Source organism: Wasmannia auropunctata, unplaced genomic scaffold (assembly GCF_000956235.1).
Source record: "Wasmannia auropunctata unplaced genomic scaffold, wasmannia.A_1.0 LD336099.1, whole genome shotgun sequence".
In the NCBI taxonomy this organism is placed as follows: domain Eukaryota; kingdom Metazoa; phylum Arthropoda; class Insecta; order Hymenoptera; family Formicidae; genus Wasmannia; species Wasmannia auropunctata.
Window position 1 is genome coordinate 1228916 of NW_012026791.1, and position 20273 is coordinate 1249188.

The window sequence follows — 20273 nt, forward strand, 5'->3', positions numbered from 1 at the left end:
TTGCCTAATTTGTTTATCGATCGTTCAGCAAAATTATTATACAGTTGTTTCGTCGCGGGAAACTTTTGCGTGCAGCTTTAGAATTAATGTTCGCTCACACAATCGCTCTGATAATGTAATAAAATAATATAATGTATAAATATATAGTGTAAACTAAAAGTATTGACAAAGATTAATCATATATAACGATGCAATTAAAAATTAATTAATTCTTGAGTTATAAATCTACGCGATTGACGAATGCGAAGGGCAAAATAAAAGATATAATTATCATTATGATCGCGTATTAGATGTAATGCGCACGGAGGGAATTTGCGAGCGAGCGATTATGGACCGCTCAAATTGATGGATACACGCAGGATAAAACGAATCTAACCGTCAGCGAGCGAGTATTCTGTTTGCGAACGGAACGGGTGAACGTCAATCGATTCAGGATGCACTTCGCAAAAGCTGTGGGAGTGCTAGATGCGATTCTCCCCGCATCAGTATCGATGCGGCTCGAATTCCATTGCGAGAAAAGCCAACTGCAATGCCATTGTTGGCGAATGTACTGGTTCGATCGTATTACGGAACTTATAGTAAGAGTGTAAAAAGAGAGGACTCTGCGGCACTTACAGCGGTTGGAAGGCCAATCGACAGAAATGAAATGGCACGAGAATTAAGTAACTGCGATTATAAGACGAAATAAGCGATAATATGTTGTGTAATTTCTCCAGAGGTCAGAAGTTTATTTATAATAAAAAAAAGTAAGGTAAACGTACCAGTGGCTGAACGTGTATCTATAGCTGAACAAGTGCATAAACATTTATTTTTAAATGATTTTTTTCATAATATTATAATTTAATTGTAATCTTTAAATATTTTTACAATTAAATTTTGATATTATAATAAAAAAAGTATTTGAGATTAATAAATTTTGCGTACGTGTTCAGATATAAATACATGTTCAGCCATTGGTACGTTTACCTTATCTTTTTTTTCATTAAAAGAATAAAATAAAATTTCATAAGAGAATAGAGAGATGCGCGACAAGGAAACAAATAAATTCAGCTTCTTTGCAATACTTTCGTTGCAATTGTAAAAGTTTTCAAGGGAACGAAACCGTCTGAGTGTTTCGTGTTTCAAACGACACGTTTCCTTGGCGATCGCAGCGGCGATGTGTAAGCGATGCGTAGAAAAAGAGATGTAGGACGCTTAAGTGCCTTTAATTTTTGCACCATATTGGCGATTCATAAGCTCGTTCCCGTATAATGATCGGGGGAAAACGCCGGTAATCATTGTAGTATAATGGCAGTCGTAACGGCGTAATGCTAAGAGTTTATCCGCCGTCACGGGAAGAATATAATTATCGCCGTAAGTTTCACTGGGTTGTAAAACTCACGGTAATGCGAGTAGAGATATCCTCGACTAGCGCCGACGGAGGGATCTTTCTTGAAATCTTGCGGAAAACGGCAAGAAAATTAGACCCGGGGTTGCCCGAAACGCAGAAACGTGTTTCTGAGATGAAGTAATTGTGCGTGACGTGTTCCCCCTGTCATTATAATGCTGTTCCATTGAATTTATGTACATATATACACTTTTGTGACCCTGAAATAAAATTGCGGAACATTATCGGCGCTGAGAGCGCGCTCTTGTTATTTATCCAGATATACCCGCATTTGACAAGAAGTCGTCTGTTACAGCGTGCGGTACGTAAAACGCGACTGCGATCGATTATTCGTGACATAAACGACAACGGCGAGAATTAATAGTCCACTTCCTCGAAGCGCGCTGCTCTGTAATAAGATGACGGCACAAGATGACTGCTTGGCAACTATTCCTTTGCGCCCGTAATCTGAAGAGCGGTAAGTATAACGCGACTGAAAAGGCAGAAGAATTTAATAATCCCGACGCAATCTTCACTCCGTTTCTCGGGTATTTCTTCTTATAAAGGAGCGAGCTCCACTTAACGTGTTCCTGAATGAAAGTCCGTCGACGGAGAAGAAGAAGAAGAAGAAGAAGGAAGCAGCCAGCGTATCGCGTCTGTTATCCTATTTACCTGTAGAATCTCGGACCAGATTCCGGATGCGGAGGATGCAGCCGGTGAAAGTGAGTCCAGGGACGTACGCCGGCCCGTTGTCGTCAACGGATTCGATCCGCTCCGAGGAGAGAAAAATCAGCGACGCGGCGCTTTTTGATCTTGCGAGAAAGGTAAGACAATTGGGCGACTGGGCGAGGCGTTTCGAACGCGAAAACGAGCAGCGAGCTCGTTGGAAACCGACGCCGGGCTTTGTAACGAAAATTACGAGCGCGGAGAAAATCTATTATTAAACATGTTATCGCGCACGGAATATCCTCGAGTGATTTGAAGTTTCTTGCGAGCAAGAACGTTGCACGGCTTATTGATTACATTAATGCATAGCGGCGTGACGTAAATTTCGATTACCGAAGGCCTGCTCGTCGCGGGACTTTCGAGAAGTAATTTCGTAACCGTAACTTTCATTGACGTCATTCTGTATCCGGACATCCGGCGGTCGCGTGTCGTCGCATGCGAGCGTCAAGACGTGCGAGAGGCGAAGCGATAAAAGTGAAAAGTGAAAGCAAGCGGGTATATAGCTCTGCTTATAGATATTGTCATGCGAAAGGCGGCATATGAAAATAGCAACGAATTATCTTCCCTTTCACTCGTTCATGCTCGGATTAAAAATATATACACCGAAAGTATTATGATGTGCCGCGCGTGTGTTTACACTGTCCATAAACGGGTTATTTAACCGATATATATACGATTTCTCTCCGCGATAAATACCCGGGGAGAGATTACGGTGTGTTTTTTGACCTGCGAAGGAGCGAGAAATAAAGGGCGCTTTGCTAATTAAGCCTGCGAAAGAATGGGACGGCCCGTAAAAGGATTAACTTCGTCTCGCAATAAATTCTGATGAGAACCGACACGACCTGGATTTAAATCTTGTTTTTTTTTTTTTACCGCCGATCTTTACAAAACGGGAAGTGGGTGATGTGCAGGGAATGCGAGACAAACTATGTATTCACCGGGTAATAAGAACGGGGGCTGCTGCGACAGTGAATCATTGTCACGCAAATGCGTGACGGTAGGCGGCCGGCCGGGCGGTCGGTACAGAAAATTGACGCGCGTGGGTGGTGAAAGTGAGCGTGTCGACTGGCTTAACGACGTCGTCATCGTGCCGATAGAGCGCTTTTTAGTGACGTCAATGTAATCCGGAATGGTAATCGGGCCGATTCATTGAATCGTTTTTCCATCGCGCATCGCTGACCGATGAATAACGCGAAGCGTTCCTTCGAGAGAAAGTGTGCGGTTTTTAGTCCACGCGGCGAACTAGTTCGACGATTGAACAATTGACGATGACGATTTAACTTTCCACGAGATTTTTTGATCGGGCTGTCAGTTAATGTATCCATATAGTCGCGCCTATTTTCTGTAAGCTATTCTATATATTATCTCTTTTAAGCTGTGAAGCTATAAAGTCTCGTCCGTCGATACGAGTAGAAGTCAATTAAGAGAGTTCATCTGGAATCACTCGGAAGTTGCTACGAAAAAAAAAAAAGAGAAATCGATTACAATCGAAAATATCGATCGTATACCAGGCTTTCCGTTACTTTGAAATTAAATCGGGTTCCGCGAGTCATTACGGAAAGAAAGGGGTTTTCGATTAATACGGATTAACGGGATGACACGACGAAACGCGGCGGTATTGTGCAACCTGCGAGAATTACAATTCACGACGCGATAAGAGTGCTTCTAACATTTCACCGGCGAGCCGTGAGATGCATACGCGCCAGGCAGGCATAGATACCTACTTTGCTAAATACCATCCTGCGCCGTGGATTCGCGGGGCTGAGCGACGGTCTGGGTTCACTAATCCCGGGTTAGGGGCTCTCGCTATCCCTTTTTAAATTACAGACCTACATGCAGCACGTCTCCCGGAGAGAGGAGAGCGAGAGAGAGAGAGAGACGGAGAAAATTTAGTTAAACGGCGCTAGAGCGATACCAGCGCATCCGGTCCTCAGTCACATTACCGCGTGACTGCTGCGTGAAGTGGTACCATTCCGCGGGATGGCTAATTTTAGTGAAAAGTAGTTTAAACCGAAACGAAAGAGAGCCAGCTGCTCTCGCGCGCGAGTCTCCACGTAGCCTCCGCTATTTTACGAGACGACGTCCACTTCTTTCGGCATATACTTTTTCGTACTATCGCGCTATAAAAGCGCGCAAGTAAAGCCGGTTTATTTTACGACCGGCCGAGACGGGACCGTCTATGTGTGTTTTTCGGTTATAATATCGTATCGCGAGTACGATTTGGGGCAAGATTAAATTTTTATGGTAGGTGTCCCAGGGTGGTAAAGTGACTGACGGGGCGTCATAATAAATGCCTCCCGGATTACCATGTTTCCATATTTATGAGCCGCTTTTTTTTTTTGACAACTGCTAGGACGTAGCTAATTGGATGTAATTTTTTTGACACGGCGATCCGCGCGCGGGCACCGCGCGGACTTGCTCGGGGGCAAATTTTTGCGCGGGGTCTCCTCTACTTTCGCGATCATTTCGCGTTTGCACGTTATACCCACCTGCGTACGGAACGCGCAGCGGCGCGAATACCGACAGGTATACGAGACTACTTTCTACTACACCGCGTCGCGCGAAGAGAAGCCTGTAGCGCGATGTATACGATCGCGCCGTCAAGGGATTTGATGTATATCACAATTTACATACGACACGCGCGTACGTATGCGTGAGATAGACGCGCGTGTATAAGCGTGCATGTGCACGTCAGGTATTACAACGTTAAGCTTCCCATCGCCGGCCGATTAGCATATAGACACACTGACACACTAAGATCCCGAATCTACGGATCGCCCTAGAAATCGTGATCCTCCTCCGAATCATGAATATTAGAAATTAAAAATGAACCTGTTCAACTGACTGTCGATGACAGAGTCTTATTAGCATTTCTTCGCGGCTTCCATTAAACATTCAATTCATTAAACAGAGAGAACGAGAATTTTTGTTTACGTACGTATAACCGCAGGTCGCAACAGATAAAACCGATTAAAACATTTAAAACGCTCTTAAGAAGAAATTAAAAACTTCCGCAGCTTGTACTCGAATCTACGAAAATCTTGGCGTGTCTCCGACCCTTTTATTACCCTTTTCGTAAAGTTTGTTAAAAAATTAAATTTAAAATTAAAAAATTAAAATTAAAATTAAATTTAGATTTAAAATTAAAATTAAAATTAAAAATTAAAAATTGTTAATTTTAAAAATCTTATAAATTTTCCGACTCTTAATAAAAAAAACTTTTACGTGACCCTTCACGAAGTTGCACAGTTTGTGCACGGAAAGAACGATTTTGTTAAAAGGTCTAAAAATTTTGCTGAAAATAGATCTAAAAATAATTTTTTATTAAATCATCAAAATAATTTGTTGGAATGTTAAAACTGATAAGTATCACTGTAAAACGTTTTGATTCTAGCAATCATTTTCACTTTTGCACAAAATAATTTTGATTATTGAACAAAAATTATTTTCAGATCAGGATTCAGCAAAATTGTTCTTTCAGTGTGCGCTATTGTTATATTTGATTAAAATTTTGCCTGCCCGGCAAAATCGTCGTGATTCTGTTTCGACGATTTTTCCCACGCTCTATTTTCGTTCGACGATGGGTGGAGTAAAGTGCGTCGAGGCTGCACATATACGCGCGTTTTGCCGCGCGGCAATCCCGTGAAGCCGTAACGCGTCCTAAGCGTAAACGTCACACGGCGAACGCGACGAAGATTTATCCCGCACTCACCGTAATTACCGGCCCGGCACTTTTCGTCAAGGTTTGGCGAATGCACTCTACGCCGCGTGTTCCTGTTCCCTCGCGTCGCGCCCGGGCGGTGAAACGACGGAAGAAAGTCAGCGGATTCAGTGACCCAAAATTACGGGCGCGTATAGGTAGACACCGAATCGGCAACACGCTCCGCGGCGCCTGTAATAAACGCCCACGGAGCGATTGTCTTCGGGGAAAATCGCCGAGAGATCTCCTCTCGGCACGCGGATAATCGGCCGTGACCAGATGCACGTTACCGGATCGTCCATGTGTGTACCTACTTCGCGAATGATCTCTCTTTCTCTTTTCTCTCTCTCTCTCTCTCTCTCTCTGCTCGTCTTGCTACACGGAGAATCCGAAAACATTCGCCGAAGCGTGTATACCTCTCCCACACGGGGGAGATACTTATCGATTTTATTAGCACGCGATATCGCGCGAGAGCGATGCCGGATGAGCCGTCGCTTATCTTTTTATATCTTTATACTCGGCAATTAATAATCATTTATTTTGTCAACGTCATTTTGTTGCCGGTTCGGTACAAGATCCCGAGGATGGAACTTCCGCGTCTTGCTGCACGCAATAAACTTTACGCGGGATTCGGGCACGAGCTGTAAAGCGGGAAAATTTCTAATTTGTTTTTAAGAGCCTTTTAATCGATCTCTCTATCTCTCAAGTGGTGGTGTCGCCGTCGTCACGACCTTGAGAGCTCAACACCGTGAAACTCTCAGCGTACCACTTTTTTGATACGAGAGATTTCTAGATGAGCCACGTGATCGCATCACATATACCGATATATATAAATGTGGGTTAATCCGTTTTTGCACAATACCTGAATGTGCGATGATTAATATCGCAACTGCGGCGTTTTTGTCCGCCGCGAAGCCGCGATTCGTTTCGAGCCGTGAATCGCCGCGGTGCGCGTTACGCGTACGCGCTTTGAAGAACGCGTCGCGGCGCGATGCGAGTGGTCAGCGCCGCGGTTTGCGCGATGTTAATCTCATGGGCGCGGTGGACGCGAGGAGGAGGTCCCACAGCCTCGCGATCGGAAAGTGTGTCACGACTAAATCTTCCGTTCGACTTAGCCGGGGCGCGCTGATCGGAGCGGCAACGCGATCGAAACCGACATGGTCCCATCCTTTCGACACGCCGTCGAAATTCCTATGTACGTTTCGGCGCTACCGGACGAGAAATCGGTCAGACCCGCGGGGCTGTGTGCATACCTCCGCGCACTCTACACCCGTGGCGCCTCGAGAAGCGAAGCGTCTATCTACTCACGCGTTTATTATACCAATTTCGCCGAGCGACGAGCGAAGGATTTCCTCAATTTCCGGCGATCGCGCTGATGAAGCTGCATGCCGCGAGAACGGCGTTCTTCGTCGAATACTGTAATTGCCCATTTAATTTATAGGGGAGAGATCTAATCTGTTAATAATACGACAGCGTATGTTGCTTGAACGATAAAGGCGAAATGATTGTACTTATTAAGCGCCTGAGCGCATGTCATGATCGCGAGGAAACGGGAGAACCGCGAAAAATCGTATATAAGCTTCTTTTCGTCCGCCGCGGAAAAAGATCGGGGATTTCTCGCTCGTGTTTAATGCTGTATGTGTATAATGCTCGATATATATACAGCCCTCGAGCCAACGCGATGAGAGAGATGAGAAAGACACACAGAGATTCCCGGGCGCAACGTGCGTCGGGTCGCGCGCACGTCTCGTAAGTCCGCGTATATCCGTTCTGCGTTCCGCAGTAATCCGAAGACGAGTTTCAGCCGCGCGGAATATCCGAGAGATTAGAGCTTTAATCGCCAAGAGTCTAATTGCTCTCCCGAGGCTACGGTAACTGTTCCAGACTGGTACGTTGTGTGCCAAGAATACCGGATCTTCGTGCACACACACATACATACCAGACGCTCGCGCGCGCGCATGGGAGAAAGTCCTCCCGAACGTGCGATATCCAACCGTTACCGTTTTGCAAAAAAGACCGTTTTCCAAGTCGTACACCGACGCGATGGGCGGCCGTTACGTGTCGGATGCGAGACGGGTATAATGACATTCACGCGGCGCGTTGAAGTTAGATTTGCATTGGAAGTTGACGTATCCACTTAAGCTTGATCGGCGGGCAGCACCGTGACCGAAATAAACGTAAAATACTTTGATAAAGCACGGCCACTTCGACGCTAGACAACCAGGTGAACCAGGATGTATCTCTGGTATGCGTTTCGATACATATATATAGTTTAAATACGAGATGTCGGAATCGATCCCATCGCGTCCATCGTGACGATTAAAATGTTCCAGGGAACTATACTTTCACGAGCAATTATCGAGGCTAATATACCTTTTTTTTCGGGCGACAAAGTTATCAGCAGCTCATGGTGATTTCTTTTAATTATGTATTTTAATGCGGGCGCTTAGGTGTATACTAAAAAATATACCGTAAAGACGTATGATGACGTCTTTTTTTAAGAATATAAACTCAGGTAAATGTGTTCATTAATTGACGTCCAATATTTGATGCCGCACGTGTTCAGCTTCCCATACGGGCTGTTCTTTTAGCTGCAGATTATTGATTTTTGGGCTTGGCCCATTTCTGTTCCCGAGGTCTGCAGTTAACAACCGCAATTTTGTCGCTCTTTTTTTCGTCGGCTGACAAAAGCTTGTGCCATTTTACCCTGATATCAGTTCAGCTACCGTAAAAGAATGTACAGAGTGTCCCAGAAACATTGGTTTTTCGTTACAGGAATATCAGAAATTAATCCGTCAAAGATCAAATTTTTTCTAATTTAATGAAATTTCTAATAATTTGAGAGACTTCGTCATTCCTCAAAACGTATAATTAGGACGTTGTATATGTTGTAAGTTGGCCTCACTTTTTTTTTTAATTCAACAAGGACCGGCTTGAAGTTTTAGTCCATTTTTTATTATCCATTCGATTATTAATACTTGATCTTCGAAAAGAACTCTTTATAATCTTCAAAAATCTTGCTAAATTTGCAATTAAGGCCTTGACATTGAAATAAACCCCAAAATAGTTGTTCAGTTGAGCAGATATCCAACGGGTTTATGGAACACCCGATGTAAAAGGCAGAGAGGACGAAATTTATTTGTTACCGTGATCTTTCCTTTCTTTGGTCAAGCTCGTGCGATGAGTCTCTACTTATGTAGGTATCTAGACAACAAAGCAAGATCCGTGTGAAAGCCGCGCGGCGCTCTCCTGAATGGTCGCTGACGTCAGAGCGCGAGGAAAAATTGCGCAATTTCACCATTCCGGCCGACGCGGAATTTGTTCGCGCAGCTTTCTTCCGGAATTGGATCTGCTCGAGACGGAACAAAAGAGAGACAGAGAGAGATAGAGAGGGAGAGAGGGGGGGGGGGGTAGAGGAGGGGGAAGAAAGAAAAAGAGAGAAAGAGAGAACGAGGGTGGAATGTCAATGATTCGTTTCGTAAAATGCACGCGGTGTATTGTCCTGTCTGGCGATGCCTATATAAGGCTTTCAATTAACATCAATTAACATACATTAGACCATTGTTTGGTCAATAACGTCGGTATGCTAATACATTAATTAGTGTAATTGCTGCTGTGAGAAAAAGACAAGAAATCCACGATACTCCGCACATTCATAATTGTTAAGATATAGTTTTGGGGCCTAAAATGACGTGTTGATTTCATCGAAGAAAATGGTAAAACGAGTTCTGTCGCAAGATACACACGTCAAGAAAATTATATGTACCTACCGTACACGTATAATTCAATCTTATTTACTTGCGCGGAAGTGATGGGTAGCGTCAAGTTTTATCGTATATAGATGTAAGTAATATCGGATCATGCTAATCGCATCGATCAATGTTGGGAAATGTTTTATGTAGAGTATTTAGATATAATCTTGTTATTGCTTAGACAACGATGTCTCACCGCTTTCAGTGACGAGTAAATTGGAGAGTTTCCTTGACCCGAATAATCAGGATTCGCCGTAGCTGTGCTTACTATTATAACAGCCCGTTACACACGCGCGCGGGCGCATAATTCTTCCTCGCGCAGCGCACGAGCGAGTTGCAGCTGCAGATGATCGGGAGAAGAAACTAGACACTTAATAATACCCGTAATACATGCTGACCTTCACCTAGGTGCCTCGGCGTCGTTCGTTACCGGCGCGAGTGTTACTTTCCTTCCGGTATCCCGTATACCTCTCGGAAATATTTCTCGGATTCTCGGCCTGGTTCGTTGCCCTCGAATCCTTTTCCATCCTTTGCAGACGCGAGATGAAATCTCCTAAACTCCGTTCTTTAATCCCACGCCGAAGGATAATAGTCAGTTTGAAACTTCGCCCTAAGTTAACTCCTGCCCTAAATTTCATATAGTTACTTTAAGAAGCAGGAATTCGCTCCGAACTTCTTTAAGATATCTCAATCTTGATTTCATTTCTACAGCAATTGAAGTAAGTAGCAAGGATCGTTAAAGGACTTAGAATGTTAAAGCATGGGATCTTTCAAGTTTTTGAATGGAGATAAATGAATGATTCTTCAATCTTCATTTTTTCAAATCATATCACCGATGTATACGTAATTTTTGTTCGAATTTTTTAGTCTTTGTATCGCGAGTTTTTACGATTTTCTTACCATATTTCAATTCTGAAAATTAACAAATAATTGAATACAAAAAATTAAATACGAATAATATTATTATGAATAATTAATATTATTAATAATTACGAATAATATTTTCATTATATATTATAATGAAAATTAATACAAAGTAGTTGTTTCGCGAAATTTTTCGTTGATTAATGTCTCAAAATTTAGATTTATCTACTAACCTGTCCTGCTCAGACAAGCGAAGAAAAACATCAGAGCAGGTTTTTATGATTAATAGATCTAATTTATTCATTAACGCACGCGGCCTATTTTTCTCCTCACGCGGAACACGCGAAAAATTAATGCTGCAAAACTGTACGCATCGATATTCCGGTAAGTGTTACAGTATCGGAGAAGTGCAAGTACAATAAAAGCGCCGCGTTCCTGAGGCCGCTGCCGTGGCCCTGAACGTGGGCAACCGAGGACTTTCGCTGGCATCCGGCCCGCGCTCGACTTCCGCCGTCGCGCCGAGATGCAACCGAGATAGAATGGGTCGGTACCGAGCTCCGAGAACTCCGTGATTCAGCCTCGGCCGTGCTGCATAACGTTGTCCAACGCGATGATGATGATTAATAAAAAAAGAAAGCGTCGGAGTGACGCACGACACACTCGCGAACGTATAAAGGATCTCCCAACTATACTATTTGCCTGCGTTTGAACGAGGCGGATCGGAGAGTGGGTTTCGTCGTCCTTCTTTTTTTTCTTTCTTTCTTTTCGCAAAAGGAATCGGCGACGACACGTAGAATTTCGATTTTTCCGCTAGGTGACGAGCACGTCGGAGCTCGGCCGAGGTGGTTTTTGGTGAAAGCCGACGACTCCGAGAGGGGAGAGTATATAGGCCGCGGGTCGTTTCAGACGTGCTCACAACTAACGCACTCGCCCAAGTCGCCGGTGTCTTTCGAACGGAATCGAATATCTGATAATCTCGAATACTCGAGTACTCGAGACGATATCCTTTCTCCGGCGCTCCGTGTATAAAAGAATAAAAAAAAAAGAAGAAAGAAAGAAGATACCCATCTTCCACCCTCTCGAACGTTTCGGCCGGTCCCGGAGGGAGAGCGGTCAACGAAGGAAGAGGAACCGCGCTCTATAAGGGAGGACACCGCGGCAGGAAGAAGTCACAAGTGCCAAGTGTGTGTGCCAATAGGATTATAATCGAGCTGCCGGCTGAATCACGAAGAGGAAAAAAAAGAGGTTTGTGGCCCCTTTGATAATGTGCTAATCGATATGTGATCAGTGGAACACGACTGTCTTGAAACAAACTGTGGTGCGATATGCTTATATACGTCTCGTTGGACGCGACGTTTGCTACGCCCTTTTCTGGGGAACGGTGAAAGTAAAGACGGGTATATATCGACAGGCAGATGATGAGAGCAGTGCTCATCGAACTGTTTGATCGTAATCATGTAAAAACCAGCTGCGATACATTCCCATTTCCTCCCACTCGATGTTGCCGGAATTTTTTTCACTTACGATAGGAAAAAGGAAGTATAAGGCGGCAGGTAAAAATAGTGCTTATCGAACAATTATAGCTTCTCGCTGGACTCTGAAGATTACATTTTTTCCTTGACTCTGGAATCTGCTCGCGCTCATTATACAATTATTTAATTTCGTAGCTTGAAGCGTCTGTCTCTGGTGTTGTCTTTTGGGAAAATTTTTCGATATAAAATTGGCCTTTTGCGCCGAAAATTCTTCTTCGAAAATACGCCGGCGGCCTCTTCTCGCCGCCTCGGAGAGAAGAGCGCCGGCAAACGCGCGCTTCCTCTTCGACTGTTCTCCCTCTTCGCATCTTCCCCACTCGCTCGCGCGCGCGGTCTCGCGCGAGCACACGTCGAAAAGGCAAAAGGGTATGTGGGGTAGCGAGTCAGTGTGTCAGCGTTCTGGCGTCTCTCCTCGCGGAGAGGCGCGTCCTTCCTTCTCCGGCTCTATGTCAGGAATAAGGCCGCGCGTAGGTAGAGGGAGACCATCTGCTATGCGGCGGCGGTTCTCGTAAAGAGGCGCGAGAGAGGACGAGAGAGACCGCGCCGTCTAATTCCTCGATGGGAAACGTCACGCTCGAACACATCCGCGATGTGATCGCGCTCGAACGAAATCGATACGCACTCGATTAATCCGACATTGAGCGATTATAAGCGGTTAAGTAGAAATTTTCATTACGACGAAGGGCGCTCTCGTAATCGTTGATATACTAATAAAGTTGATTAGCCGAGGGAGGGAAAAACAAGGGCGGACGGTGGTTTTTGGAAGGACGGCGAACGAGGCGATTGAACTTTATCCTCTGATCCCCTTATAGTCGCCAGTAGTCCGTTATGCTTTCTACCAGGTTTCCATAAGTTCCTTTGTCGCGGCATGATTTTCCGCTTTTCTGGGCGCGATTATGCGATCGCGGCGGGGCTCGTTAGCCGTTGAAATTCAACGCATCGTGATAGTTTCCTACGCTCTTAGAAAGGCCACCGAGTGCAATTTCATGCGCTCAGCAGAACGGATCTAGAAACCACTCGTCGGCCAACGGCCAGCCGCGTATGTGAGCGCAATGGAGATATCTCTCCGCGAGTTTCAGCGAGCTCGCTGCTCGCGTCTAATGACTCTGATTTTGAGAGAAAGAGTTAATGTAACTCGAGAGAATTGTAATTATACTAAAATTACTACAACGATTAAATTCCATTGATAAAACTATCATTAAGAGTTCATTTAATGTTTCCAATTGTTACTATATAGTTACTATTGTGAATATAATTCTAGACACAGACATGCTTATATAAATTACGAAAAAAATGATTCTTCTATTATTTCATATGTAATTACGTTGTTTATCGTTCTCAAAGGCAAGTAATGGACTACATAATTGACATTATTTTCAAGCAAGTCAACGTAAATTATAATTTACTTGTTGAACTGAGATTATCATCGCAACAGTATATGCTATCCGAATTTAATCATAGTAATGAAGAATGACGGTTTTGAACGTACATCGCTTTCCCAGCTTCTCTTCGCGTGATCCGAAGGAGCGATTCGCGAATTATGATGTATGCGGAAAAATCTAGTACCGCTATAAATATCTCGAACGCGCGGCTGCGGTTTATTGCGCGATGCCTTCCCATTCGAGTCACTTTCACGGAGGAGCGGTGAATTTGGCGCACAGTCGGTCTCATGGTGTTCCGTGTCGCGTCACATTCTTATAGGGTTTCACCTGGCCGGTATATAACGGTACCGGTGTTACGTCACGAGCCGCACACCTGTCACGCGTGTGGCGAACAAAGGGTTGCACCACACCGGCCCGGTAAAATAATAATAACGCGGAAGGAGGGACCCTCGTGCTCGCGCGCATCGCCAGATATCTGATTTCCGTAACGAGGAGACTTGGGCGTTGTAAGACGAGTTTTCTTCGCCGAGGTGATACAGGACGGGCGTTTCTGCCCTTTTGGAGTTCTATTTTAAGCATTATTTTGTGTGCGTGGGCAAATTAGGACCATATTCAATCCAAATGGAAAATCAATTAAATTCTTCTACTGTTGGAAGAAGCTCCAAGAATTTTTTACATTTTAAAATTTGACTGTAGTTTTTTGAAAAGTATCTTAAATTAGAAAATTAATGAAAATAGGAAAAACCGACGAGGAGATATGAAAGAAGTTAATTAGAATTCTACAACGTTTTGTGTCAAATGCATGTGCAGAGTTGATTTTAATAATACAAAAATTCAGTATTATTGATACAAATTGACTAATTACGTACGCAAAATACGCAATGTTTGCGGAAGTCTTTTTCTTCACTCGGCTAGGCATGATTACGTAATCAGTTTTCTGATTAGTAAAAGGAAATCAACAGTAATTATGCGTCGCTGATAAGAAATGAGGTCGCGCTTCACCCGCCGATCGCTTTCTCGTGCTTTTCGTGTTAATTCGATGTATATTTATACAACACATTGCACTTATACGTTCTTTTGCTCTTTTTTTTTCTGTCGCGTCCCCGTATCTTGTGATGAAAACATATTATATATAATTAGATAAAGGCTGCGTATGTGTATTCAGCGCTACGTAATGTGATATTACCAATTGAATGAAATAAAACAGATAAGTAATAATTCCTGATTTACTATAATACTATACTGGGCTATATGCCTTACTTATCGATTCGCAAACTGTCAGTTCACGGGGAATTGCTTTTTAAAATTAAGAACCTGTTCGTATTTCTGGATTCCACGTCGGCGAGCCGCGTACTTGAAAACAGGATTCTCTTACTCGCATGCATGCATGTCTTAGATTCTACATACAAATGTCTTTTCTCTCTCTTTCTTTGCCCCTCTTTCTCTTGGATATCAGACTCTTCGTTTGGCTATTCCTCGGACTGTCAGATTGTACGGTTTTCTCGAGAGTCACGGGCGCTTATGTGTGTATGCATATGTAAATGCCGGAGTACCACGTAAATACCGGATTTTATAGCGCGCGTAAGTAGGCAGTCCTCTCCTTTTCTCTGCGAAAGATCCTCCTCCGTCACCGGGAGATTTGGGTCTCCGAAACGAGATTCTTGGAGTCCGGCCCGTTTGGAATAGAATCATCACGCTTTTGGACTCACGATTTTCGATAGGGCACCACATCGACGATTAATTTTCGAGGCCGCTTTCTCTTAATAGCCCGCCTTTCTATCGGCGTACCTTTTTGGGACATCAGCGAGTGTCTGTCCAAATTTTCGTTGCTCACGTACGTTGTACGCGATGCCCATGATAATCACGCCCGACTTTCTTCTGATATATTGTTAGAAATATATGATATCCGATTACGAGAATTGTACACGTGGAAAATATGAAGAGTCTGTTCCTTTTAAAATAATCTTGATTATCGAAGAAACATTCTTAAAAAAATTGAATATCAAAATTGTTTTTAATAATTGAATATATGTACAAATATTGTTTTTTTTTTTTGGACAAGTGAACGACGCGCGTGGATGTTGCATTATCATTAGAAATGGAGAATAATTTTCCCGAGAAAGCAACATCTTCGGAATGAAGCGCCCCGTGTCAAGTGATCGTCGTTAATCATTTAGGGATTAAGGCTGCAAAAATACTCGCTGATAATTACATAAATATCCGGGCTAGTTCGGTCGACTCTGAAATGTCGCGTCCCTGATTGAACTTTTCAGTCGAGGAAATTCAAGTAGAAGAATATAATTGGTTGATCGAATTTGGCCTGAATCGTGCGCGATGCAAGGAGCCTGACGGGGTAACTATTGTCCGCGAGCGGACGACGGAGATTTCGCGGGGGCAGCGACTAAACTTGCACGAGCTCGTGATAGCACAACGGACGGAGTCATCCAGACTGAATGGCCGAGGAAGCAAAACGACGCTTCACAGTGACTGGCTGGAAACCGTTTGTGGATCCTCTATTTTTTTTTCTTTCTTTTCTCGAATGTTTCGTGGCGTATCTCGTCGACACTTTCCACGGAGATTTTAATATGATGTATTTCGGTACAGTTACTCACGACACGTCCAGTCGAATGCGTATAAGGGACGCTCTGGCGGAGATAAAAGATCAACCGAATGGCTAAAAAGGAGGGAGGGGGAGGGGGAAAAAAAATCGGAGTGAAAAGTTCGAATGAAGGTAGTTCGCTCTACCAGCTGAAAGAGAACAAAGTGAAGGAACAACCCTCGCCACCCAAGAAATTGTTGAATACCGATTTAATCTTTCGAGTGAAACTATAGGTACTTGTGAAACACGATTCAACGTCAAACGATGTCAATGGAGACTGTACATTCTATCTTCCATAATTCTAATGATCTCGCATTGAAAAATATGGAGTTACGCCAATACAACATTATACCTCTCTGGCAACGTTAGTCTACTCGGTAATACACCGTTTAGCGCGTTATTACTTAGAAATTTAATACGACATTTTTTTAAATTTAATATGAAGTGTCGCAAGTTGCACACTTACAGAATAAAAGAAATACTTTTTTAATAAGCGGAGCCTCGAAAGAACTGTCCAGATATATAGGATAAAAACACACGAGGGGATCTGCCTACCGGAAATATTCGCGCCGCACCGTAATCTTCGCGCTCGGGAAATCAAACGTTGAGAGAAAGAAGAAAAAAAAAAGAAGAAGCTTTTACGCGAAAGAGAACGCGTTCACTCGCACTTTCGCGTATTATCTACCGTATCGTTATCCCTCGACGTATACCGCCGGCTACCATAAGCCATTTCCGGATGGACGAGTTAGCACCCATGCGGGTGAGAAATCTAGGTCAGACCCATTGCTGTCGGTTAGCTTTCGAGTCCCGTTCTTATCGGTCGTGGCATTACGCAAATGCGCAGGCGAACGCGCGCGATGCTCTCGCGCGAAGGATTTCGAGAAATGAAAACGAAAGCGCCAAACAATGCGAAGTGAGCGAACGCGAGTGTCCGCGAGACGACGCGCGCACGCACATATCCGAAGGGTATATTCGCATAAACAATCGGTTATTTGTCGACGATCAGCCTGCTTTCGCGTTCGATCGTCCATTCAATGCGGGGGTCGCATCTTTCGGCGATTGAAGATGATGTGTCGAGAGATCGCGCGATGGTGGATATTCCGCAAATCGCGCGGCGAATCGAGATGAATGAAAAGCCTTTACAGGGGGAAAATCCGCTTCTCGAGGGATAGTCGCGACAAAGCGCGCGGCGCGCAAAGTGTCGCGCTTCCGTATTCCGCGCGAGTATTACGAAATCTTGTGCATTGCTCCCAATGCCGGGATATATGACACGGCCGTCCGGAAAGACGATTCGCGAAATTGGACTTAGGAAAGATCAGCAATCGTCTGCGTGCGCCGTGACTCAATTCTCAAAGCGGAGAAGCGTCCCGGTTTCAACCGGGGGGGAGGGGGGGAGGAGACTTTCGCGATTTTTTGAAATTGGAGCCAGTTTGGCGCTCGGCGGTACGCGGCGTGCGAAGGCACCGTTTCTGGTTTCCATCGGGATCTCTCGCGACGTGCGCCGCGCGATACCGTGTTATTCGAGTCACGAGCCTCGAGTATCCCAGGCGAGCAGCTTCGTCTTCCTCTCCTCCCCATCTCTTCCGCGATTTACTTCGCTCCCCGTCGCGACGAACGATTCGCGTCCCGAGATTCCGCTATCTTGAAAAAAAAATGATGAGGAAATTTTCGATCTCCTACTGCGACGCCGAGGAACGTCGGTGATTCCGCGTCGGACGTTTGCGTCAGAATTTGGAGTCCCCTTCGCGGCGTGGATGCTCCAAAATTTCACGCGTAATCTTCGCGCTCCGGTTACGGTTTATATACATACGGAAGTTGCGCGTTGCCGCGAGAACTCGTTATTGCGATATTCGGAGTGGAAGCGTGGTTGCAGCGAGCGTCACTTCACGTCACTTTCTCGTTACGGCATTTCTAATTTTAACCTTTTCATTGAAAAGCTCTTTTTCTTTTTTTTTTAAATGAAAACTTCAGTCGAGACGCGTGACGCGGATATCTCGTCCTGCGCGTGTCTTTCACCTGTGCAGCGGCGAGATCCCTACCGCTCTTGGGAAGAGAGAGAGAGAGAGAGAGGGAGGGAGGAACGCGAGCGAAAAAAAAGCAGGAGCGATCGGGTGCAATGGTGGGAGCAATGCCGTCGACGGCGGGCCTGTTTGGGCCTTACGTCGTGCTCGTGAGGGAGGGCGAGAGGGGCGATGGACGAGCGCGATCGAGATCTTCAGTAGGTCACTGGGACGTGGCTCGTGGCCGAGACGAGTGTGGCTCGCACCTTCAGTCGGTCCCCGTCGGCCAGGAAAATCACCTCTGGGCCCGTCGAATCCTTGCGGTCGCACACGAGAGCACGACGGCAAGAAGTAAAAAGAGAAGAAGAAAAAAAAAGGAAAAACCACGAAAGGACTCGGAGGGAAGCAAAAAGCGCGTAGCGGGTCCGATGAGGACCGACTGACGCGAGTTGTGTGTTGGAGCCTTCCCGTTGCGGTCGGTGCATTCGTAGGTTCGTTAAAAGGGGGAAAAAAGCAGGTGATTTTCACGGGGGGAATCGTCCACGAGTGATCGCGGGTTTCTTTGACAGAGAGAAAGAGAGAGAGAGAGAGAGAGAGAGAGAGAGAGAGAGAGAGAGAGAGAGAGAGAGAGAGAGAGAGAGAGAGAACGAGGCGTCCGAGGAACCGGAAGAACACGCAACGAGGTGCATCGATTAATGTCCTTCTTCCGCAAGACTGGTTCTCTGCGTTCCGCATTCCGCAGGGAGCTGTCGTTATAGTTCCGCGCGTGCTTTCGTACGTTCGGGAGGGATATTATCCAGACGAGTTTATCCGGTACACTGTCGAGTACTTTCCGCGAATTCTTACGCGTGAATTTACGGGATGTTAATTCAAATTTCGACGAACAACGAGACGAGCAATGCAATGTGAACGTCGAGATCGTTTTCGTGAAATAAAATTAATTTGTTACGGACTGTGCTAATGTATCGTAAATCTTGCAAAATGCTTACAATTGTTGCATACAACGTGACTCTTAAACATTTTAAGAGATCGTAAAGCCTATAGAATGTGTGTGGTGGACCTTTCGCGCGGTGTTTGCACGAGTGTAGATTTGTTTTTAGGGTTAAATAGATTTCGGAAGCGCTTCGCGATCGCGAGTTCTGCGTTCTCAGATGTGAATTAAATGTTTATTGCGTAACGTTCTTCGTGCTGTAAACAAGTGTGTATATGCGCGTCCGGTTGGCGATAAAATTAGCGATTATATCGTTGTTACGATTGCGTCGTTGCTTTTGCATTCTTAATTCACGGTTATCAAGTTCTTATCTAACGATGTTATCTATATGCGCATGTCATTAGATTTCCTATTTTAACAAAAAAAAGTACGTCGTATCACTGTAAACTCATGTTTGGTCGACGATCAAACATCATTTGAAAATTTATCTCTTTCGGACCGACAGATTACGCGAGTCTCACGACAATATATCTATCAATTTTTCAGGTTTTTATCTTTTTATTACAGAGAGGACACGCACATGATGGAGAGGACGTGGCGGAATATACGGAAGACGGCCTTTCTCTTATCGCTGCCCTTACTATTGGCCGTGAGTGAAGTCACTTTCTCAAAAATTAATCATAGAATTAAATCACTTTTCTGTATATTAACAACAATTGTGAATAAGTAGTGGGCATGAAGTAATATCTCCCTAAATCTTAAAAATTTCGCGAGTTTGCTTATCTTTTCATCAAAAAAGAAGAAAATGAGCTTTCAAATTTTTGACAATTGTTAATGATTTACTTGCCTTTAATTTATTCATTTAATCATCTTCCTTTTCTTCTAAATAAATAAATAAGTTGACGTAATAGTGCCTGATATTGAATTTATCCCGCTAATAAATCAAACGAATCAATCTGGCGGAACACACTGTCAATTTTCTAATTCAGCGAGAGACCGGTTATACATATACCGCATTCGGCCCCCTGTGCGTCGCGCGCGATACGTCCGTTTCATAATACGCCCACGGTAAATTTGCATGCCACGACGATCGACATTGTAATTTCACTGCGCAATAATTCTCAGTTGAACAACGAAGATTACTACTCGCAGTTAGAGCGAATATTCTCTCTTTCTCTCTCTCTCTCCTCTCGCCCCTCCCCTGCCCCTTCTTCGAAGTGACAGACAGGTCGTTAATACAGTAACCGTTATGCTGCGCCGCGTAAAATGGTTGAAGTTATTTACGCACCTGTAGTGTGTGTACATTGTATCTTTACGTTTTGCGAATTTTATGCATTTAGTTTAGAAATAGAATTACCGGCGCGACGCGCGCGGTATATCCAGCGCATTCCGTAATTACAGCCTGCAACAACGTCGGCCGG

General features: G+C 44.5%; 1 protein-coding gene across 4 annotated transcripts in view; it reads left to right on the plus strand.

The window, feature by feature from the left end:
• LOC105462434 overlaps nucleotides 1–20273 on the plus strand; it is a 45898-nt gene that overhangs the window by 11289 nt on the left and 14336 nt on the right. For 3 of the 4 annotated variants that reach the window (XM_011709023.1, XM_011709022.1, XM_011709024.1), the window contains exons 2-4: nucleotides 1683–1844; nucleotides 1933–2190; nucleotides 19420–19501. In XM_011709023.1, coding sequence (XP_011707325.1) covers nucleotides 19433–19501 — 69 coding nt within the window. In that variant the 5' untranslated portion in view covers nucleotides 1683–1844; nucleotides 1933–2190; nucleotides 19420–19432. Of the gene's footprint in view, nucleotides 1–1682; nucleotides 1845–1932; nucleotides 2191–18157; nucleotides 18413–19419; nucleotides 19502–20273 lie in introns of those variants that run through there. The other variant, XM_011709025.1, reaches the window with a different exon arrangement.